At 52.9% G+C, this 24,122-nt stretch overlaps 1 protein-coding gene across 4 annotated transcripts in view; it reads left to right on the top strand.

The window, feature by feature from the left end:
* Positions 1-1,979: 1,979 nt before the first annotated feature.
* The window catches only part of MAT2B (methionine adenosyltransferase 2B), a 41,463-nt gene continuing 19,320 nt past the window's right edge, over positions 1,980-24,122 (top strand). Inside the window, exon 1 of one of the 4 annotated variants that reach the window (XM_038740011.1) lies at positions 1,980-2,021. In XM_038740011.1, coding sequence (XP_038595939.1) covers positions 1,995-2,021 — 27 coding nt within the window. In that variant the 5' untranslated portion in view covers positions 1,980-1,994. Of the gene's footprint in view, positions 2,022-12,594; positions 12,695-23,567; positions 23,692-23,775; positions 23,805-24,122 lie in introns of those variants that run through there. The other 3 variants (XM_038740010.1, XM_038740012.1, XM_038740013.1) reach the window with 3 other exon arrangements.

The following is a 24,122-nucleotide window of genomic DNA, read 5'->3' as shown; positions in this document are numbered from 1 at the left end:
CTATTTTCTGTCCCGGAAAATGTGACAGATTTAATTTGACCTACCAGCTTTCACTTTGCCTTGTCCTCACGGGAGATTTACAGGTAACGTTACCTGTATATATGTATATATGTTTGTACGTATTTATTACTCTATTTATTTTACTTGTACATATCTATTCTATTTATTTCATTTTGTTTATATGTTTGGTTTTGTTCTCTGTCTCCCCCTTCTAGACTGTGAGCCCACTGTTGTGTAGGGACTGTCTCTATATGTTGCCAACCTGTACTTTCCAAGCTCTTAGTACAGTGCTCTGCACACAGTAAGCGCTCAATAAATATGATTGATTGATGATTGATTTATATTATGAAATCTGTGAACCGCTTTTGGGATTCACTAGAGATCTAAGAGAGAGGATGTGTTAAAGAGTTGATCAAACATTTTGAAACTACTGAAATTGGGTAAAAACCATCCAGTCTATGCTCCAGGAATCGTCAGATTGAGTAACTACAAGATTGCTTAAGTGTCGGTATTCCCTGGGTGAATGGGGCTCCTTTTAAATAACCACAGTCAGATTTTATTAACTCAATGAAAATTTCCTCTACCGTTCTAAATCTCAGCTGCATACCAATATGATAAAGACATGTTGGGTAATTTCAACCGATAGGGTGTTAAAAGAAAATGAGAGAATTGAAAATGTCAGTATAAATAATAGCATTTGTTGAGCGCTTACTGTGTGCCAAGCACTATTCTAAGCACTGGGGGGATACAATCAGGTAGTCCCACATGGAGCTCATAGTCTTGATCCCCGTTTTACAGATGAGGTAACTGAGGCACAGAGAAGTTAAGTAAGTTGCCCAAAGTCACCCAACTGACAAGTGGCGGAGGGGGGATTGGAACCCATGACCTCTGACTCCCAAGCCTCTTTCCACTGAGCCATGCTGCTTCTCCCTATTTCAGCTCAGGGTTCTTGGATCTGAGCCACTGATGATTTAGCAAACCCTGAACTAACCATTTTTTAAGACCGTGACTGAATTGAGTACGTGGTTTAGAGAAGCAGCGTGGCTCAGTGGAAAGAGCCCGGGCTTGGGAGTCAGAGGTCGTGGGTTCTAATCCCGGCTCCGCCACTTGTCTGCCGTGTGACATTGGGCAAGTCGCTTAAGTTCTCTGTGCCTCAGTTCCCTCATCTGTAAAATGGGGATTAAGACTGTGACTGTGTTCTCTGTATCCCCCTTCTAGACTGTGAGCCCACCCTTGGGTAGGAACTGTCTCTATGTGTTGCCAACTTGTACTTCCCAAGCGCTTAGTACAGTGCTCTGCACACAGTAAGCGCTCAATAAATACGATTGTATCTCTGGACTGTGAGCTCACTGTTGGGTAGGGACTGTCTCTATGTGTTGCCAACTTGTACTTCCCAAGCGCTTAGTACAGTGCTTTGCACACAGTAAGCGCTCAATAAATATGATTGTATTTCTAGACTGTGAGCTCACTGTTGGGTAGAGGTCTCTATATGTTGCCAACTTGTACTTCCCAAGCGCTTAGTACAGTGCTCTGCACTGTATCGATTGTATATGATTGATTGTATTTTCCCCCCCAGCGCTTAGAACAGTGCTTGTCACATAGCAAGCGCTTAACAAATGCCACCATTATTACTCAGGAGGAACTGAATGTAAAAGCAGTCTTGTGAATTAAGTACAAAGTTGTCTTTTCTGACTGCCAGATATGTCGCTAATGAAAAATGTCATCGTCATAACCAGTGTTTCCCTTGAACAGCGCGTGCGGTAATGACTTTGCGAGGGCATCCTTGGTTCGGGAGAATTAAAAATAGAAATTTTCATTGGCCATTTTAAAGGCTGTCACGGGGGAAGGAGCTGCCGGGGTACTGGAGTGCGGAGAGCCACACGTCACTGAAAGGTCGGCCGAGGAGGTTCGCCGCGTGTCGTCCCAGCATTGAGCGACCATTGAGCTGGGTTGGGATAGTTATTAATTCCTGTTTTCCTCGGTAGATAAGAATCATGCCCGAGGTTTTGGAAATGGAGCAGGTAAGGGGCTGAGCGGTCAAGAATTGAAGCATTTTCGGTTTACAGGGTTTTAAGAGAGAGGTTTTAAGAGAGCGGACAAAAGGATGAGCGAATTCTTTGTAGGGAAATCGGCGGTAGCACATCTGAACCGTAAACTATCGGACACAGAAGGCAGGGTACTTCCCCCCCACCAACTTATCTCCGAGTGGCTTGAACGAAGAAAACGACACAGCCGGAGATAAAAGGTCGGAGCTGCGGATTTACTGACTAATCAGGCCTCTTCCACCTTGCACTGGGAAGTGGATTGTTTCCAGTGGTTTTAAAGATAGTGGTGAGTGTAGCTCTGATTCCGGTTCGGAACTATAAATCCACAAATTCCAAATCGTGAAACGGTAACCTCGAGGTAGTTCCTGGAGCGGTCACTTTCTAGGCACACGGCGTTTCTCGTTATAAAGGAAATTAAGCCCCATTCATTCATTCACTCAATCGTATTTATTGAGCGCTTACTATGTGCACAGCACTGTACTAAGCGCTTGGAAAGTGCAATTCGGGAACAGATAGAGACAATCCCTACCCAACAACGGGCTCACAGTCTAGAAGGGGGAGACAGACAACAAAACAAAATAATAACATCAAAATAGATAAACAGGATTATAGATATATACACACTATTAATAAAATAAATAGAATAATAGATATGTACAAATATACACAAGTGCTGTGGGGCGGAGAAGAGGGTAGAGCAGAGGGAGGGAATAAGGGTGATGGGGAAGGGAGGAGGAGCAGAGGAAAAAGCGGGCGAAATGCTAGCTGTGAATGGGAAAAGATAAATGGGAAATTACCTGGTGGCTTCGGCCCCTACCAATCGATCATATAGAGAAGCAGCGTGGCTCAATGGAAAGAGCCCGGGCTTTGGAGTCGGAGGTCATGGGTTCAAATCCTGGCTCCACCAATTAGCTGTGTGACTCTGGGCAAGTCACTTCACTTCTCTGGGCCTCAGTTATTTCATCTGTAAAATGGGGATTAAGACTGTGAGCCCCCTGTGGGACAACCTGATCACCTTGTAGCCTCCCCAGCGCTTAGAACAGTGCTTTGCACATAGTAAGCGTTTTATAAATGCAATTATTATTATTTACTGAGCACTTTGTGTGCAGAAGAGCACTGTACTAACCCCTAGAGTGGTAAAAAGTACTTTAAAATAAGGCACCTTCCCAAAAGCGACACTCAACAAATGCTTGGCTTAGGGCAATCGAAAATCCAGCTCATCCAATGTCTCTGCCTTTTTCCCTGTCTTTAATTTAACTCCTTCACTTTAGGTAGGTGTGATCTGCATTCCTCTCTGCCTTCTGCTTTTGCGTGTGCTAGTTTCAAATGAGTCAGTCAATGGTATTTATTGAGCACTTACTGTGTGCGGAGCACTGTACCAAGTGCCTGGGAGAGTACACTACAGCAATAAACAGACAAATTCACGGCCCACATTCACACAGTCTAGAGGAGGAGACACCAATAGTCCATGGCTTATGTGGACACCTTCCCCAAAGAACTCCCATAATATTAAGCTCATCTCGGTCTCATTCACGGTCCCCCTCGTCCCCCTCTCCATCCCCCTGTCTTACCTCCTTCCCTTCCCCACAGCACCTGTATATATGTATATATGGTTGTACATATTTATTACTCTATTTATTTTACTTGTACATTTCTATCCTACTTATTTTATTTTGTTGGTATGTTTGGTTCTGTTCTCTGTCTCCCCCTTTTCGACTGTGAGCCCACTGTTGGGTAGGGACTGTCTCTATGTGATGCCAATTTGTACTTCCCAAGCGCTTAGTACAGTGCTCTGCACATAGTAAGCGCTCAATAAATACGATTGATTGATTGATTGATTGATTGATTCATGCTGTACTTTCTACCAAATAAAAGTTCTATCCCATTCTCACCATGCCGTTTAGGGAAGCAGTGTGGCCCAGTAGAAAGAGCACAGGCCTGGGAATCGGAGGGCCTGCATTCTAACCTTGGCCCTGCCACATGCCAAGTGACTTAAAGTCACTCAAATTCTCTGTGCCTCGGTTCCCCGATCTGCAAAATAGGGAGTCAGTATCTGTTCTCCATCCTGCCGAGACTGTGAACCCCACGTATAACCTGTATGTACCCCAGTGCTTAACAAATGCCACACACACACCAACGATCAGTCATGGGGAACTGGTGCACCGGTGTTGAGGGGTGGAAACTCGTCCCACTCACGGTTGCCGGGCCACTCTCGACCCTGGCGGGACTCAATCCTGCTGGTTTTGTTGCTGTTTTTGCTCTTCCGTAAAGCGGCACCTGGCGCGATCCAGTTTGCATTTCACCGGGTCAAATCGGCAGGATTTTTTAGTATTATTATTATTATTGGACTGGCATCACTGGAAAGTATCGTCGTACGTCGTTTCCTGCATCCCAACGGACGATGCTCTCACCCAAGCGGGTGCTCTAGACTGTGAGCCCGTTATTAGGTAGGGACTATCTCTATCTTGCTGATCTGTACTTCCCAAGCGCTTAGTACAGTGCCCTGCACACATTAAGCGCTCAATACAGGCGATTGAATGAATGAGTCACCGGGGCGTTCGGCCTTGTTGGTGGCGTTTGCATTCCCGCTTCTGCGTTGCTCTGCTTCTCCCCTCTGTCCCTCGTCGGATTATTTCTTATTTAACCTCTTAGATTTTTGCCTTTATTCTCTCCCCTGATAAACCGAGTCCAAATGGGTGGCCTCGATTTAAGGGGAGGAAGGATGCAGGACATCGTAGGGGCTCAGTGGAAAGAGCCCGGGCTTGGGAGTCGGAAGTTGTGGGTTCGAATCCCGCCGCCGCCCCGTCAGCTGTGACCTTGAGCGAGTCACTTCGCTTCTCTGTGCCTCAGTTCCCTCGTCTGTAATGATAATTTATAATTTTGGCATTTAAGCGCGCACGAGGATCCAAGGTGATCAGGTTGTCCCACGGGGGGCGGGGGGGCTCCCAATCTCAATCCCCATTTTCCAGACGAGGGAACTGAGGCCCAGAGAAGTGAAGTGACCTGCCCAAAGTCACACAGCTGACAAAAGGGGCAGAGGCGGGATCTGAACCCCTGACCTCTGACTCCCAAGCCTGGGCTCTTTCCACCGAGCCGCGTTGCTAAGGAAGGAAGTGGGGATGAAGACGGTGGGACAACCTGGCCACCCTGTATCCCCATCCAGTGCTTAGAACAGCGCTTCGCCCAGAGTAAGCGCTTAATACAGTCATTATTATTATTATTATTGTCATTGGAGGGCTGGAATGATTGCGGTTGAGGGTGGGAGGTGGACGGCCCCCTTGGGCCTCATTCTCTCCTGAGAGCTCACCTCCTCCAGGAGGCCCTCCCACACTGAGCCCCCTCTTTCCTCTCCCTTTCCCCATTCCCCCCGCCCTACCTCATTCCCCTCCCCACAGCACTTGTATATATATTTGTACAGATTTATTACCCTATTTTACTTGTACATATTTACTATTTTGTTAATGATCAATCAATCGTATTTATTGAGCGCTTACTGTGTGCAGAGCACTGTACTAAGTGCTCGGGAAGTACAAGTTGGCAACATATAAAGTCCCTACCCAACAGTAAATGTGCATATAGCTTTAATTCCATTTGTTCCGACGGTTTTGACACCTGTCTCCATGTTTTGTTCTGCTGTCTGTCCCCCCCTTCTAGACTGTGAGCCCGTTGGGTAGGGACCGTCTCTATAATAATAGTAATAATGGCGTTTATTAAGCGCTTACTATGTGCAGAGCACTGTTCTAAGCGCTGGGGAGGTTACAAGGTGATCAGGTTGTCCCACGCGGGGGCTCACAGCCTTCATCCCCATTTTACAGATGAGGGAACCGAGGCCCAGAGAAGTGAAGTGACTTGCCTAAAGTCACACAGCTAAGGGGCAGAGCGGGGATTTGAACCCATGACCTCTGACTCCAAAGCCCGGGCTCTTTCCACTGAGCCACGCTGCTTCTCTAGCCTGTGAGCCCGCTGTTGGGTAGGGTCCGCCTCTAGATCATCATCATCATCATCATCATCAATCGTATTTATTGAGCGCTTACTGTGTGCAGAGCACTGTACTAAGCGCTTGGGAAGTACAAGTTGGCAACATATAGAGATGTTCCCAAGAGCTCAGTCCAATGCTCTGCACAGTCAGCGCTCAATAGTATATATATATAAATGATAAATAAATTTATTTATTTTACTTGTACATATTTATTACCCTGTTTTACTGGTACATATTTACTATTTATTTTGTTAATGATGTGCATATAGCTTTAATTCCGTTTATTCCGACGGTTTTAACACCTGTCTCCATGTTTTGCTGTCTCCCTCTTCTAGACTGTGAGCCCGTTGGGTAGGGACCGTCTCTACAATAATAGTAATAATGGCGTTTATTAAATGCTTACTATGCGCAAAGCACTGTTCTAAGCGCTGGGGAGGTTACAAGGTGATCGGGTTGTCCCACGCTGGGGCTCACAGCCTTCATCCCCATTTTACAGATGAGGGAACCGAGGCCCAGAGAAGTGAAGTGGCTTGCCCAAAGTCACACAGCTAAGGGGCAGAGCCACGCAGGGGCTCACAGCCTTCATCCCCATTTTACAGATGAGGGAACCGAGGCCCCAAATAGAGTAATAAATATGTACAAACATATATACAGGTCCCAGTTAAGTGGCTTGCCCAAAGTCACACAGCTGACAAGGGGCGGAGTCGGGATTCGAACCCGTGACCTCTTGACTCCAAAGCCCGGGCTCTTTCCACTGAGCCACACTGCTTCTCTACCCAACCTACCCAACAGCGGGCTCACAGTCTAGAAGGGGAGACGGACGACAAAACAAAACATATTAATAAAATAAATAGAATAGTAAATCTGTACCAGTAAATAGAGTAATAAATATTGCCCTTCCCTTCCCTCTGGAGCTCTCCCCGTTGCCACAACGCTGGTGGACGGTTGGGTTTCCCCCCCTCCTCCCTCCCGAGCCGAAGGCATTCATTCATTAATTTAATCCTATTTATTCATTCATTCAGTCAGTCATATTTATTGAGCGCTTACTATGTGCAGAGCACTGGACTAAGTGCTTGGGAAGTCCAAATTGGCAACCTAGAGAGACGGCCCCTATCCACCAGCAGGCTCACAGTCTAGAAGGGGGAGACGGACGACAAAACAAAACATATTAACAAAATAAAATAAAGAGAATAGTAAATATGTACAAGTAAAATAAATACATTTATTCATTATTTATGAATATATACAGATATATATTATTGAGCACTGACTGTGTGCAGAGCACTGGACTGAGCGCTTGGGAACATCTAGAGACGGGCCCTACCCAACAACAGGCTCTCAGGCTAGTGAAGCAGGGTGGCTCAGAGGAAAGAGCCCGGGCTTTGGAGTCAGAGGTCATGGGTTCGAATCCCAACTCCGCCCCTTGTCAGCTGTGTGACTTTGGGCAAGCCACTTAACTGGGACCTGTATATATGTTTGTACATATTTATTACTCTATTTATTTTACTTGTACGTATTCTAGACTGTGAGCCCACTGTTGGGTAGGGACTGTCTCTATGTGTTGCCGACTTGTACTTCCCAAGTGCTTAGTACAGTGCTCTGCACACAGTAAGCGCTCAATAAATATGATTGATTGATATCTATTCTATTTTATTTTGTTAATATGCTTGGTTTTGTTCTCTGTCTCCCTTCTAGACGGTGAGCCCACTGTTGGGTAGGGACCGTCTCTAGATGTTGCCAACTTGTACTTCCCAAGCGCTTAGTCCAGTGCTCTGCACACAGTAAGCGCTCAATAAATATGATTGATTGATTCTCTGGGCCTCAGTTCCCTCCTCTGTAAAATGGCGATTAAGACTGTGAGCCCCACATGGGACAACCTGATCACCTTGTATTCCCCCAGCGCTTAAAACAGTGCTTTGCACATAGTAAACGCTTAACAAATACCATTATTATTATTATTAGGGACCGTCTCTATATGTTGCCAACTTCCCAAGCGCTTAGTACAGTGCTCTGCACACAGTAAGCGCCCAATACGATTGAATTGAGTGTGAGCCTGCTGTTGGGTAGGGACCGTCTCTCTATGTTGCCAACTTGGACTTCCCAAGCGCTTAGTCCAGTGCTCTGCACGCAGTAAGCGCTCAATAAATACTATTGACTGATTGCACACAGTAAGCGCTCAATAAAGACGATTGACGATTGATCAAGGAGCCCCGGAGGGGGCCGAGCGGTGGCGGCCCTGGCGCTTTAATAATAATAATGGCATTTATTAAGCGCTTACTATGTGCAAAGCACTGTACTAAGCGCTGGGGAGATTACAAGGAGATCAGGTTGTCCCACGGGGGGCTCCCAGTCTTCATCCCCATTTTCCAGATGAGGGAACTGAGGCCCAGAGAAGTGAAGTGACTTGCCCAGAGTCACCCAGCTGACAATTGGTGGCGCTGGGATTTGAACCCATGACCTCTGACTCCAAAGCCCGGGCTCTTTCCACTGAGCCACGCTGCTTCTCTATAATAATAATAATAAAATAATAGTAAAGACGATTGATTGATTGAGGAGCCCCGGAGGGGGCCGAGCGGTGGCGGCTCTGTGGCTTTAAGAAGGGGGCGCGCGGGCGCGCGGCCGGGAGGAAGGCGGGCGTGTGCGCGCCCCCGAAGGCCCGGCCAATCGGAGGTCGCGCCCCCGAGGGCCCGGCCAATCGGAGGCCGCGCCCCCGAGGTCCCGGCCAATCGGAGGCCGCGCCCGCCGCCCAACCCTCCCGCCCCCCCCCCAGCGGGCTGTACACAGTAAGCGCTCAATAAATATGATTGATTGAGTGAGATTGCACACAGTAAGCGCTCAATCATCATCAATCGTATTTATTGAGCGCCTACTATGTGCAGAGCACTGTACTAAGCGCTTGGGAAGTACAAATTGGCGACATATAGAGACAGTCCCTACCCAACAGTGGGCTCACAGTCTAAAAGATTCAATAAAGTCAATAAAGACGATTGATTGAGGAGCCCCGGAGGGGGCCGAGCGGTGGCGGCCCTGGTGCTTTAATAATAATAATAATAATAATAATAATAATAATAATAATATTTATTAAGCGCTTACTATGTGCAAAGCACTGTACTAAGCGCTGGGGAGGTTACAAGGTGACCAGGTTGTCCCACGGGGGGCTCACACTCTTAATCCCCATTTTCCAGATGAGGGAACTGAGGCCCAGAGAAGTGAAGTGACTTCCCCAGAGTCACCCAGCTGACAATTGGCAGAGGCGGGATTCGAACCCATGATCCCTGACACCAAAGCCCGGCCTCTTTCCACTGAGCCACGCTGCTTGCCCTTTAAGAAGGGGGCGCGCGGGCGCGAGGAAGGCGGGCGGGCGCGCCCCCGAGGGCCCCAGCCAATCGGAGGCCGCGCCCGCCGCCCAACCCTCCCCCCCCCCCCACAGAGCGGGCTGAGCGCAGTAAGCGCTCAATAAATACGATTGATTGATTGATTGCACACAGTAATTGCTCAATAAAGACGACTGATTGATTGATTGAAGAAGCGGGCGCGCGGCCGGGAGAAAGGCGGGCGTGCGCGCGCCCCCGAGGGCCCGGCCAATCGGAGGCCGCGCCCCCGAGGGCCCGGCCAATCGGAGGCCGCGTACCCGAGGGCCCGGCCAATCGGAAGCCGCGCCCGCCACCCCCCCCACCCCCCCCCACCAAGAGCGGGCTGCACGCAGTAAGCGCTCAATACATACGATTGATTGATTGAGATTGCACACAGTAAGCGCTCAATAAAGACGATTGATTGATTGAGGAGCCCCGGAGGGGGCCGAGCGGTGGCGGCCCTGGCGCTTTAATAATAATAATAATGATGATGGCATTTATTTAGCGCTTACCATGTGCAAAGCAGTGTACTAAGCGCTGGGGAGATTACAAGGAGATCAGGTTGTCCCACGGGGGGCTCACACTCTTAATCCCCATTTTCCAGATGAGGGAACTGAGGCCCAGAGAAGTGAAGTGACTTGCCCAAAGTCACACAGCTGACAATGGGCAGAGGGAGGATTCGAACCCATGATCCCGGACTCCAAAGCCCGGGCTCTTGCCACTGCTTCCCCTTTAAGAAGGGGGCACGCAGGCGCGCGGCCGGGAGGAAGGCGGGCGTGTGCGCGCCCCCGAGGGCCCGGCCAATCGGAGGCCACGCCCACCGCCCAACCCTCCCCCCCCCCCCCAGCGGGCTGCACACAGTAAGCGCTCAATAAATACGATTGATTGCACACAGTAAGCGCTCAATAAATACGATTGATTGATTGAAGGCGCGGGCGCGCAGCCGGGAGGAAGGCAGGCGCGCGCGCGCCCCCGAGGGACCGGCCAATCGGAGGCCGCGCCCCCGAGGGCAAGGCCAATCGGAGGCTGCGTCCCCGAGGGCCCGGCCAATCGGAGGCCGCGCCCGCCGCCCAACCCACCCCCCGCCCCCAGCGGGCTGTCCGCAGTAAGCGCTCAATAAATACGATTGATTGATTGATTGCACACAGTAAGCGCTCAATAAATACGATTGATTGATTGATTGATTGAAGAAGCGGGCGCGCGGCCGGGAGTAAGGAAGGCGTATGCGCGGCCCCGAGGGCCCGGCCAATCGGAGGTCGCGTCCCCGAGGGCCCGGCCAATCGGAGGCCGCGCCCCCGAGGGCCCGGCCAATCGGAGGCCGCGCCCGCCGCCCAGCCCTCCCGCCCCCCCCCCCAGCGGACTGTACCCAGTAAGCGCTCAATAAATACGATTGATTGATTGATTGATTGAAGAAGCGGGCGCGCGGCCGGGAGGAAGGCAAGCGCGCGCGTCCCCGAGGGCCGGGCCAATCGGAGGTCGCGCCCCCGAGGGCAAAGCCAATCGGAGGCCGCGCCCGCCGCCCTACCCCCCGCCCCCCCGAGCGGGCTGTACACAGTAAGCGCTCAATAAATACGATTGATTGATTGATTGCACACAGTAAGCGCTCAATAAAGACAATTGATTGATTGATTGAAGAAGCGGGCGCGCGGCCGGGTGGAAGGCAGGCGTGCGCGTGCCCCCGAGGGCAAGGCCAATCGGAGGCCGCGCCCGCCGCCCAACCCACCCACCGCCCTCCCCCCCGACCCCAGCGGGCTGTCCACAGTAAGCGCTCAATAAATACGATTGATTGATTGATTGCACACAGTAAGCGCTCAATAAATACGATTGATTGATTGATTGATTGAAGAAGCGGGCGCGCGGCCGGGAGGAAGGCGGCTGTGCGCGCGCCCCCGAGGTCCCGGCCAATCGGAGGCCGCGCCCCCGAGGGCCCGGCCAATCGGAGGCCGCGCCCGCCGCCCAACCCTCCCACCGGCCCCCCCCCCCCCGGGGGGGCTGTATACAGTGAGCGCTCAATAAATACTATTGATTGATTGATTGAAGAAGCGGGCGCGCGGCCGGGAGGAAAGAGGGCGTGTGCGCGCCCCCGAGGGCCCGGCCAATCGGAGGCCGCGTCCCCGAGGGCCCGGCCAATCGGAGGTCGCGTCCCCGAGGCCCCGGCCAATCGGAGGCCGCGCCCGCCGCCCAACCCTCCCGCCACCGCCCCCCCCCCCCCAGCGGGCCGTGCACAGTAAGCGCTCCATAAATACGATTGATTGATTGAAGAAGCGGGCGCGCGGCCGGGAGGAAGGCAGGCGTGTGCGCGCCCCCGAGGGCCCGGCCAATCGGAGGCCGCGCCCGCCGCCCAACCCACCCCCCGCCCCCAGCGGGCTGTCCACAGTAAGCACTCAGTAAATACGATTGATTGATTGATTGCACACAGTAAGCGCTCAGTAAATACGATTGATTGATTGATTGAAGAAGCGGGCGCGCGGCCGGGAGGAAGGAAGGCGTGTGCGCGGCCCCGAGGGCCCGGCCAATCGGAGGCCGCGTCCCCGAGGGCCCGGCCAATCGGAGGCCGCGTCCCCGAGGGCCCGGCCAATCGGAGGCCGCGTCCCCGAGGGCCCGGCCAATCGGAGGTCGCGCCCCCGAGGGACCGGCCAATCGGAGGCCGCGCCCCCGAGGGCCCGGCCAATCGGAGGCCGCGCCCGCCGCCCAACCCACCCCCCGCCCCCAGCGGGCTGTCCACAGTAAGCGCTCAATAAATACGATTGATTGATTGATTGCACACAGTAAGCGCTCAGTAAATACGATTGATTGATTGATTGATTGATTGAAGAAGCGGGCGCGCTACCTTGGAGGAAGGTAGGCGTATGCGCGGCCCCGAGGGCCCGGCCAATCGGAGGCCGCGCCCCCGAGGGCCCGGCCAATCGGAGGCCGCGCCCCCGAGGGACCGGCCAATCGGAGGCCGCGCCCGCCGCCCAACCCTCCCGCCGCGCCCCCCCCCCCCAGCGGGCTGTGCACAGTAAGCGCTCCATAAATACGATTGATTGATTGAAGAAGCGGGCGCGCGGCCGGGAGGAAGGCGGGCGTGTGCGCGCCCCCGAGGGCCCGGCCAATCGGAGGCCGCGTCCGCCGCCCCCCGCAAGAAGGGGTGGGGGGAGAGAGAGCGGGAGCGCGCGCGCGCGCGCGCCCCCGCCTTAGCCGCAGCCCCGCGCGGAGCCGAGCTGGAGGCGCCACGGGCGGCGGCGGCGGCGGCGGCGGCGGCGGCCTCGGGCATGGTGGGCCGGCAGCAGGAGCTCAACATACACTTCGTCCCCGGCCGCTGCCGCCTGCTCAAGGTCGGTCAGACCGGACGGGACCGGACGGGACCGGACGGGGCGGGACGGGGCGGGCGGGGAGCCAGACACACCACCAACCCCCGGCCTCCGCCGCCGATCCACTCGGTCCATCGTCTCGACTGAGCGCTGACTGGGTACTAAGCGCTTGGGCAGGCCCAAGTTGGCTCCATCTAGAGCCGGCCCCTACCCTACAGTGGGCTCGCGGGCTAGAAGGGGGAGGCGGGCCAATGCAGGCCGAGGGCCGGAGCCGTCATTCATTCATTCATTCATTCATTCATTCATTCATTCGTCTTGATTGAGCCCTGACTGTGTGCTGAGCCCTGGACTAAGCGCTTGGGAAGCCCAAGTTGGCTACATCTAGAGAGCCGGTCCCTACCCAACAGTGGGCTCGCAGTCTAAAAGGGGGAGAAAGAGAACAAAACCAAACATACTAACAGAATAAAATAAGTAGAATAGGTATGTACAAATAAAATAAATAGAGTAAAAAATATGTACAAACATATATACATATATACAGGTGCTGTGGGGAAGGGAAGGAGGTAAGATGGGGGGGATGGAGAGGGGGACGAGGGGGAGAGGAAGGAAGGGGCTCAGTCTGGGTGCAATCTCAATTTACTTATTATTGCTCTATTTATTTATTTATTTTACTTGTACCTATCTAGTCCGTTTATTTTATTTTGTTAGTATGTTTGGTTTTGTTCTCTGTCTCCCCCCTTTTAGACTGTGAGCCCACTGCTGGGTAGGGACTGTCTCTATACGTTGCCAACTTGTACTTCCCAAGCGCTTAGTCCAGTGCTCTGCACGCAGTAAGCGCTCAATAAATACGGTTGATGATGATGATGATGAAGTACAGGTTGGGAACACATAGAGACGGTCCCTAGCCACACCTCATTCATTCAGTCGTCTTGATTGAGCGCTGGCTGTGTGCGGAGCACTGTACTAAGCGCTTGGGAAGGCCAAGTTGGCTCCATCTAGAGCCGGCCCCTACCCAGCAGTGGGCTCGCGGGCTAGAAGGGGGAGACGGGCCAATGCAGGCCGAGGGCCGGAGGGCAGGCCGGGGCCGTCATTCATTCATTCATTCATTCATTCATTCATTCAATCGTCTTGATTGAGCGCTGACTATGTGCTGAGCCCTGGACTAAGCGCTTGGGAAGTCCAAGTCGGCACCATAGAGAGCCGGTCCCTACCCAACAGTGGGCTCGCAGTCTAAAAGGGGGAGAAAGAGAACAAAACCAAACATATTAACAAAATAAAATAAGTAGAATAGATATGTACAAATAAAATAAATAAATAAATAGAGTAAAAAATATGTACAAACATATATACATATACACAGGTGCTGTGGGGAAGGGAAGGAGGTAAGATGGGGGGATGGAGAGGGGGACGAGGGGGAGAGGAAGGAAGGGGCTCAGTCTGGGTGCAATCTCAATTTATTTATTATTGCTCTATTTATTTATTTATTTTACTTGTACCTATCTAGTCCGTTTATTTTATTTTGTTAGTATCTTTGGTTTTGTTCTCTGTCTCCCCCTTTTAGACTGTGAGCCCACTATTGGGTCGGGACTGTCTCTATATGTTGCCAATTTGGACTTCCCAAGCGCTTAGTCCAGTGCTCTGCACATAGTAAGCGCTCAATAAGTACGATTGATGATGATGATGATGACTGTCTCTATATGTTGCCAACTTGTACTTCCCCAGCGCTTAGTACAGTGCTCTGCACGCAGTAAGCGCTCAATAAATACGGTTGATGATGATGATGAAGTACAGGTTGGGAACACATAGAGACGGTCCCTAGCCACACCTCATTCATTCAGTCGTCTTGTTTGAGCGCTGACTGTGTGCGGAGCACCGGACTAAGCGCTTGGGAAGGCCAAATCGGCAACATCCAGAGCCGGTCCCTAGCCACACATTAATTCAGTCGTCTTTATTGAGCGCTGACTGTGTGCAGAGCACCGGACTAAGCGCTTGGGAAGTCCAAGTTGGCTACATCTAGAGAGCCGGTCCCTACCTAACAGTGGGCTGGCAGGCTAGAAGACTGTGACAGTGTAGAAGGCCAATGCAGGCCCTTCAAGGCCCTATTGAGAGCTCACCTCCTCCAGGAGGCCTTCCCAGACTGAGCCCCTTCCTTCCTCTCCCCCTCGTCCCCCTCTCCATCCCCCCTTCTTACCTCCTTCCCTTCCCCACAGCACCTGTATATATGTGTATATGTTTGCACAGATTTATTACTCTATTTCTTTATTTATTTTACTTGTACATATCTATTCTATTTATTTTATTTTGTTAGACTGTGAGCCCACTGTTGGGTAGGGACTGTCTCTATATGTTGTCAATTTGTACTTCCCAAGCGCTTAGTACAGTGCTCTGCACATAGCGCTCAATAAATACGATTGATGATGATGATGGAGGCCGAGGGGTGGAGGCCCCACGGGCGGAGGCCGGGGACGGTGGGCAGGCCGGGGCCGTCATTCATTCATTCATTCATTCAATCGTCTTTATTGAGCGCTTAATGCGTGCAGAGCACTGGGGAAGTACAAATCGGCAACATACAGAGACGGCCCCTAGCCACACAGTCATTCAGTCGTCTTTATTGAGCGCTTACTGTGTGCAGAGCACTGGACTAAGCGCTTGGGAAGTGCAAATCGGCGACATCTAGAGAAGGCCCCTAGCCACACATTCATTCAGTCGTATTTGTTGAGCGCTTACTGGGTGCAGAGCACTGGGGAAGTGCAAATCGGCGACATATAGAGAAGGCCCCTAGCCACACATTCATTCAGTCGTATTTGTTGAGCGCTTACTGTGTGCAGAGCACTGGACTAAGCGCTTGGGAAGTGCAAATCGGCGACATCTAGAGCCGGTCCCTAGCCACATATTCATTCAATCGTATTTGTTGAGCGCTTACTGTGTGCAGAGCCCTGGGGAAGTACAAATCAGCGACATTTAGGGACGGCCCCTAGCCACACATTCATTCAGTCGTATTTGTTGAGCGCTTACTGTGTGCAGAGCACTGGGGAGGTACAAATCGGCAACATCTAGAGACGGTCCCTAAGCAATCAATCAATCATTCGTATTTATTGAGCGCTTACTGTGTGCAGAGCACTGTACTAAGCGCTTGGGAAGTACAAGTTTGAGCGCTTACTGGGTGCAGAGCACTGGGGAAGTGCAAATCGGCAACATCTAGAGACGGTCCGTAGCCACACATTCATTCAATCGTATTTGTTGAGCGCTTACTGTGTGCAGAGCACTGGGGAAGTGCAAATCGGCAACATCTAGAGACGGTTCCTAGCCACACATTCATTCAGTCGTAGTTGTTGAGCGCTTACTGTGTGCAGAGCACTGGGGAAGTGCAAATCGGCAACATCTAGAGACGGTTCCTAGCCACACATTCATTCAGTCGTATTTGTTGAGCGCTTACTGTGTGCAGAGCACTGGACTAAGCGCTTGAGAAGTGCAAATCGGCAACATATAGAGAAGGCCCCTAGGCACACATTCATTCAGTCGTACTTGTTGAGTGCTTACTGTGTGCAGAGCACTGGGGAAGTACAAATCGGCAACATCTAGAGACGGTCCCTAGCTACACATTCATTCAGTCCTATTTATTGAGCGCTTACTGTGTGCAGAGCACTGGGGAAGTACAAATCGGCGACATCTAGAGCCGGTCCCTAGCCACACATTCATTCAATCGTATTTTTTAGACTGTGAGCCCACTGTTGGGTAGGGACTATCTCTATATGCTGCCAATTTGTACTTCCCAAGCGCTTAGTACAGTGCTCTGCACATAGTAAGCGCTCAATAAATACGATTGATGATGATTTGTTGAGCGCTTACTGTGTGCAGAGCACTGGGGAAGCACAAATCGGCAACATCTAGAGACGGTCCCTAGCCACACATTCATTCAGTCGTATTTGTTGAGCGCTTACTGTGTGCAGAGCACTGGGGAAGTACAAATAGGCAACATAGAGAGCCGGTCCCTAGCCACACAGTCATTCAGTCGTCTTTATTGAGCAATTAGTGTGTGCAGAGCACTGGACTAAGCGCTTGGGAAGTACAAATCGGCAACATCTAGAGCCGGTCCCTAGCCCCACATTCATTCAATCGTATTTATTGAGCGCTTACTGTGTGCAGAGCACCGGACTGAGCGCTTGGGAAGTCCAAGTTGGCCACCTGGAGAGCTGGTCCTCTCTAGGTCTCACAGTCTAGAAGGGGGAGACAGAAAACAAAACATATTAACAAAATAAAATGAGTAGAATAGATATGTGCAAGTAAAGTAAATCAATAAGTAGAGTAATAAATACGTGCATACATATATGCAGGTGTTGTGGGGAAGGGAAGGAGGTAAGGCGGGGAGGATGATGGCATTTATTAAGCACTTACTATGTGCAAAGCACTGTCCTAAGTGCTGAGGAGGGTACAAGGTGGTCAGGTTGGCCCACGGGGGGCTCAATCTTAATCCCCATTTTACAGATGAGGTCACTGAGGCCCAGAGAAGCGAAGTGACTGGCCCAAAGTCACCCAGCTGACAATTGGTGGAGCCGGGATTTGAACCCACGACCTCTGGCTCCGAAGCCTGTGCTCTCTTCACTGAGCCGGGTTTCACTTCTGCAGCACTTCTTCTAGACTGTGAGCCCGCTGGTGGGCAGGGACCCAGTCTCTAGACGTTGCCGCCTTGGACTTCCCAAGCGCTTAGTCCGGCGCTCCGCGCGCAGTCAGCGCTTTCAACGCGTCTGCTGTGTGACCTTGGGCAAGTCGCTTCACTTCTCTGGGCCTCAGTTCCCTCATCTGTAAAGTGGGGATGAAGACCGTGAGCCCCCCGTGGGACAACCTCGTCTCCTTGTGTTCCCCCCCCCCCCCCAGCGCTTAGAACGGTGCTTTGCGCGTAGTAAGCGCTTAACAAATGCCAACATTATTATTATTATCCTTTCCATAAATACGATTGAATGAATGAATGAATGAATGCAGCCCGGCCGGGGGCGGGGGGCGGAGGCCGACGGGGGGGGGGTTTGGCCAATGCGCTGACGAAGAAGGCCCGAGGGGGCGGGGCCTGACATGAGGGGGCGGGGCCTGGGCGCCGGGGGGCTGAAAGAGGGGGCGCGAGGAGGGTGAGGGGGAGCGTGGCGGGTGAGGAGGGGGGCGCGAGGCGCGTGAGGGGGACGCGAGGGGGGTGAGGGGGGCGGGAGGCGGGTGAGGAGGGGGCGCGAGGAGGGGGAGGGGGAGCGTGGCGGGTGAAGAGGGCGCGAGGAGGCTGAGGGGGGCGCGAGGAGGGGGCGCTAGGCGGGTGAGGGGGCGCGTGGCAGGTGAAGAGGGCGCGAGGCGGGTGAGGGGGAGCATGGCGGGTGAGGAGGGGGCGCGAGGAGGGGGCGCGAGGCGGCTGAGGAGGGGGAGCGTGGTGGGTGAGGGGGGCGCGAGGAGGGTGAGGAGGGGGCGCGAGGCGGGTGAGGAGGGGGGCGCGAGGAGGCGGGTGAGGAGGGCGCGAGGCGGGTGAGGAGGGCGCGAGGAGGCTGAGGGGGCGCGAAGAGGGTGAAGGGGGCGCGAGGCGCGTGAGGAGGGGGCGCGAGGAGGGTGAGGGGGGCGCGAGGAGGGTGAGGAGGGGGCGCGAGGGGGGGCGCGAGGCGGGTGAGGAGGGGGCGCGTGGCGGGTGGGGGGGGCGGGAGGCGGCTGGGGGGACGCGAGGCGTGTGAGGGGGCGCGAGGCGGAGGGGGGCGCGCGAGGAGGGGGCGCGAGGCGGCTGAGGGGGGCGCGAGGAGGGGGAGGAGGGGGCGCGAGGCGGGTGGAGGGGGCGCGAGGCGGGTGAGGAGGGGGCCGCGAGGCGGGGGGTGAGGAGGGCGCGAGGCGGGGGGTGAGGAGGGGGCGCGAGGCGCGTGAGGGGGGGAGGGGGGCGGGTGAGGAGGGGGCGCGAGGCGCGTGAGGGGGGAGGGGGGCGCGTGAGGGGGACGCGAGGGGGGTGAGGGGGGCGCGAGGCGCGTGAAGGGGAGGGCGCGAGGAGGGGGAGGGGGTGAGGGGGGCGCGAGGAGGCTGAGGGGGCGCGAGGCGGGTGAGGAGGGGGCGCGTGGCGGGTGAAGGGGGGGAGCGAGGCGGGTGGGGGGGGCGGGAGGCGGCTGGGGGGACGCGAGGCGGCTGGGGGGACGCGAGGCGGGTGAGGGGGCGCGAGGCGGGTGAGGGGGGCGCGAGGAGGGGGAGGGGGCGCGAGGCGGCTGAGGGGGGCGCGAGGCGGGTGAGGAGGGGGCGCGTGGCGGGTGAAGGGGGGGAGCGAGGCGGGTGAGGGGGGCGGGAGGCGGCTGGGGGGACGCGAGGCGGCTGGGGGGACGCGAGGCGGGTGAGGGGGCGCGAGGCGGGTGGGGGGGGGCGCGAGGCGGGTGAGGGGGGCGCGAGGAGGGGGAGGGGGCGCGAGGCGGGGGAGGGGGGCGCGAGGCGGGGGAGGGGGGCGCGAGGCGGGGGAGGGGGGTGCGAGGAGGGGGAGGGGGCGCGAGGCGGGTGAAGGGGGCGCGAGGCGGGGGAGGAGGGGGCGCGAGGCGGGGGAGGAGGGGGCGCGAGCCGGCCTCCCCCCGTAAAAGAGAAGCCGCGCGTCGCGGTGAGAGGAGCCCGGGCTTGGGACTCAAGTCATCCGTTCATTCCATCGTCTGTACTGAGCGCTGACCGCGCGCGGAGCAGCGGGCTGAGCGCTTCGGGAAGGACCGTTCATTCATTCATTCCTTCCATCGGCTTTATTGAGCGCTGACTGCGTGCGGAGCAGGGGGCCGAGCGCCTGGGAAGGACGGGTCGGCAACAGCTAGAGACGGGCCCCACCCAGCAGCGGCCTCGAAGGGGGAGACGGACGACAAAACAAAACGTGCGGACGGACGGGTGTCTCAAGTCGTCAGAATAAATAGAAGTGAAGCTAGACGCGCATCCTTGACAAAATAAATAGAATTGTAAATAAGGACAAGTAAAATAAATGGAGTAGTAAATCTGTACGAACATATATGCAGGTGCTGTGGGGAGGGGAAGGAGGTAGGGTGGGGGGGATAAAAATAAATGGTGGCATTTTAAGCGCTTACTATGTGCAGAGCACTGGGGGGGGGGATACAAGGTGATCAGGTTGTCCCACGTGGGGCTCACAGTCTTCATCCCCATTTTACAGATGAGGGAACTGAGGCACAGAGAACTAAAGTGACTTGCCCGAGGTCACACAGCGGACAAGTGGCAGAGCCTGGTTTCGAACCCATGACCTCCGACGCCCAAGCCCGGGCTCTTTCCACTGAGCCACGCTGCTTCTCGATAATAATAATAATGATGGCCTTTATTAAGCGCTTACTATGGGCAAAGCACCGTTCTAAGCGCTGGAGAGGTTTCAAGGTGATCAGGTTGTCCCACGGGGGGCTCACAGGCTTCATCCCCATTTTACAGATGAGGGAACTGGGGCCCAGAGAAGTCAAGTGACTTGCCCAAAGTCAAACAGCTGACAATTGGCGGAGCCGGGATTTGAACCCGTGACCTCTGACTCCCAAGCCCGGGCTCCTTCCACTGAGCCACGCTGCTTCTCGGGAGGGGGAGAGGAAAAAGGGGGCTCAGGCTGGGAAGACCATGATAATAATTATGGTACTTGTTAAGCACTTGCCTTGTGCCAAGCACTGTTCTAAGTGCTGGGGTAGATACAAGTTAATCAGGTTGGGCACAGTCCCTGTCCCACATTGGGCTCCGACAATTAATCCCCACTTCTTATAGATGAGGTAACTGAGGCCCAGAGAATTTATGCAACTTGCCCTAGTTCACACAGCAGAGAAGTGGTGGAGCTGGGATTCGAACCTGGGGCTCTGCACGGGGATCACGGGGATGGAGAGGTCGTGGGTTCTAATCCCACCTCCGCCGCTTACCAGCCGTGTGACCTTGCGCAAGTCACTTCACTTCTCTGAGCCTCATCTGTCAAACGGGGATGAAGACTGGAAGCCCCAAGGGGGGGCAACCTGATCACCCTGTCTCCTCCCCCAGCGCTTAGAACAGTGCTTTGCACATAGTAAGCGCTTAATAAATGCCATCATCATCATTATTATTATTATTTCCCCAAGACAATTATTAAAGGTATTTGTTGAATACTTAGGACTTTGAAGAGGGCAGTAGAGTAAGTAGACATAGTGCCTGCTCTCAAGGACCTTGCAGTCTAGACCATCCAACCCTAGCTCATATTATGGTCCCATCAATCAATCAATCAATCATATTTATTGAGTACGTACTGTGTGCAGAGCACTGTACTAAATATTTGAGAGACTGCTATGTCTCCCCTGCCCACAAGGAGCTTACAGCCTAGAGGTGGAGACAGACGTTAAAATAGATTTCAGATATGTATATCACAGTGCTCTGCACACAGTAAGCGCTCAATAAATACGATTGAATGAATGAAGTGCTGTGGGATGAATAAAAGCGCAAATCCAAATGCCAAGGGTGGCACAAAAGGGAGAGGGATTCTCTAGACCGTGAACTTATTATTATTAAATGGCCCTTTCAGGATGAGCTGTCGGCAGCTCCGGGGATGGTCTCGCTTCGCCATCCTCTTGAAGCCACTTGGTCAGAGCCACTTCTCCTCGGTCGGGCCACAGTGGCCTCCTGACTCTTTTTCAGGGGTGCCACCTTAAAGGATTTGCTGTGTCCCCCCGGTTTTCAGCCATCCCGGGTTTCAGCTCACCGTACAGCAACTGTTTCGATAGTCTGTTTTTGTCCCCTTTCCTCACTTCACCCCCAGTGACGTGTCGAGGTGAGCGTGGCTTCAGGGCTTCATCCCAGGACTTCGCTGCCGGAGGTCCTGGCTTCCTCCTCGACTCCGATGGAACCGTCCAAGGAGCGCGTCTGTGAATCCCCTTTTCATTCATTCATTCATTCATTCAATCGTATTTATTGAGCGCTTACTGCGTGCAGAGCACCGGACTAAGCGCTGGGGAAGTCCAAGTTGGCAACATCTAGAGACGGTCCCTACCCAACAGCGGGCTCACAGGCTAGAAGGGGGAGACGGGCGACAAAACATGTGGACAGGTGTCAAGTCAGGAGAACTAGAAGTAAAGCTAGATACACATCATTAACAAAATAAATAGTAAATATGTGCAAGTCAAATAGAGTCATAAATCTGTACAAACATATATACAGGTGCTGTGGGAAGGGGAAGGAGGGAGCAGGAGAGGAAAAAGGGGGCTCGGTCTGGGTGTAGTTGGTTGGATAGCGGTACGACTCTGTAGGTATTCAGTTTAGTCCGGTGCCACGTTGACACCACTCTCTGACAGTCTCCTGATGATGTGCTAACTCTGTTTTATTTTTTTACTTTCTTTTCCGTCGCAAGGCTCCGGCTAGAAAACAGAAATCCCGTCCCTGAGCGCGGACCTCTAGGGGCACAGTCATCTGTAAATAGCAACTCCTAAGTGACTGACTGTCTAAAGCTTTCACCTGGACCTTAACCTGATGAGTTGCCTTTTTTGCCATTTCCCAAGTCATCTGCCCACTGTTGGGTAGGGACTGTCTCTATGTGTTGCCAACTTGTACTTCCCAAGCGCTTAGTACAGTGCTCTGCACACAGTAAGCGCTCAGTAAATACGATTGATTGATCTGGCCTTCTGAAAAATATTACAGTTGTTTCTCCTCTGAGCGTCAACACCTCTCCTGATGGTCAGATGGTGGTAATAATAATAATGATAATGATGGCATTTATTAAGCGCTTACTACATGCAAAGCACTGTTCTAAGCACTGGGGAGGTTTCAAGGTGATCAGGTTGTCCCACGGGGGGCTCTCAGTCTTAATCCCCATTTTACAGATGAGGGAACTGAGGCGCAGAGAAGTCACACAGCTTACAATTGGCAGAGTTGGTATTCCTGTGTTGACTCTACCCAGATCTTTCTAGATGCATTCTTCACTACAGTGGGTCACTTGTTGGGACGCCTGCTGATCTGTGGCAGAAATTTTTTGTTTCTTTCAGGGGCCGGAGTCCTAACATCAGATAGTCGCATACTTCTAGGCAGATTTGAAAGGACCGAGGAGAGGGAAAGTAGGAAACTGTGATTGTTTACATCAAAAGAGATTGTATTTTTATATTTAAAGACCTGCATCTGTTGGGTAGGGACCGTCTCTATCTGTTGCCAACTTGTACTTCCGAAGCGCTTAGTACAGTGCTCTGCACACAGTAGGCGCTCAATAAATACGATCGAATGAGAAGCAGAGTGGCTCAATGGAAAGAGCACGGGCTCTGGAGTCAGAGTTCATGGGTTCAAACCCCGACTCCGCCCACTGTCAGCTGTGTGACTTTGGGGAAGTCACTTAACTTCTCTGTGCCTCAGTTACCTCATCTGTAAAGTGGGGATTAAGACTGTGAGCCCCCCTTGGGAGAATCTGATCACCTTGTAACCTCCCCAGCGCTTAGAACCGTGCTTTGCACGTTGTAAGCACTTAACAAATGCCATTATTATTATTATTATTATTATTATTATCATCTCTACTGGCTTAGCTTCAAAAAGGTGTGCTCTGGGGGATAGGAGTTCTCCCAAACCACTAAGGAGAGGAGAAGTTCTGTCAGCACTTGTGCTCGGCACATAGTAAGCGCTCAACAAATACCATCATTATTATTATTAGTACACTTCCCAATTCCCAACTACAAGTACCGGGATTTCCAATGAATTCCCAACTACATGTACTACAAGTACTGGGTTTTCAGCAGGGACCCAAACAGCTTATATGTGCGATTATTGTACTTCACTTGAGAATAAATGGTGAGAGATGATTACAGACTGTACCGTTACCCCAGCCAACCTTTTAGCAACGTGTCTTGCTAGTTTTGGAGGGGTATTGCTAGGGAATGGGCCTGGCTCAGCACAGTTCAGTAACCTGCCCTACCCTAAATTCAAGTCCTATACAGTGGATCACCTAAGATACTGCTCAGCAGGCTACTAAAGAAGCAGCAGTGCCTTGGGAAGTTGAGCTACCACCGAGTGAAGGGGGACGAAAAAGTGTCCGTCTTGAAAAATGCATCCCCAAGTCATACTAGTTAATGGTAAGCTCTACTCTTCAGTGTCCATTCATTCAATCAATCGTATTTATTGAGCACTTACTGTGTGCAAAGCCCTGTATTAAGCGCTTGCCATCCCCAAGTCATACTAGTTAATGGTAAGCTCTACTCTTCAGTGTCCATTCGTTCAATCGTATTTATTGAACACCTACTGTGTGCAAAGCCCTGTATTAAGCGCTCGGGAGAATGCGATATAACAATAAAAAGACACATTCCCTGCCCACAATGAGCTTACAGTCTAGAGAATGTGAGGCTGTTAGATGCAACACCGTGACAACAGCCATCACACTGCTGTGTGATCAATCAATCAATCGTATTTATTGAGCACTTACTGGGTGCAGATGTACTAAGCGCTTGGGAAGTACAAGTTGGCAACATATAGAGACAGTCCCTACCCAACAGTGGGCTCACAGTCT

The sequence above is a fragment of the Tachyglossus aculeatus genome, chromosome X1 (assembly GCF_015852505.1).
Source record: "Tachyglossus aculeatus isolate mTacAcu1 chromosome X1, mTacAcu1.pri, whole genome shotgun sequence".
Taxonomy (NCBI): Eukaryota; Metazoa; Chordata; class Mammalia; order Monotremata; family Tachyglossidae; genus Tachyglossus; species Tachyglossus aculeatus.
Note: the sequence above shows the minus strand (reverse complement) of the source record. Positions and strands in the feature narration are given on the sequence as shown.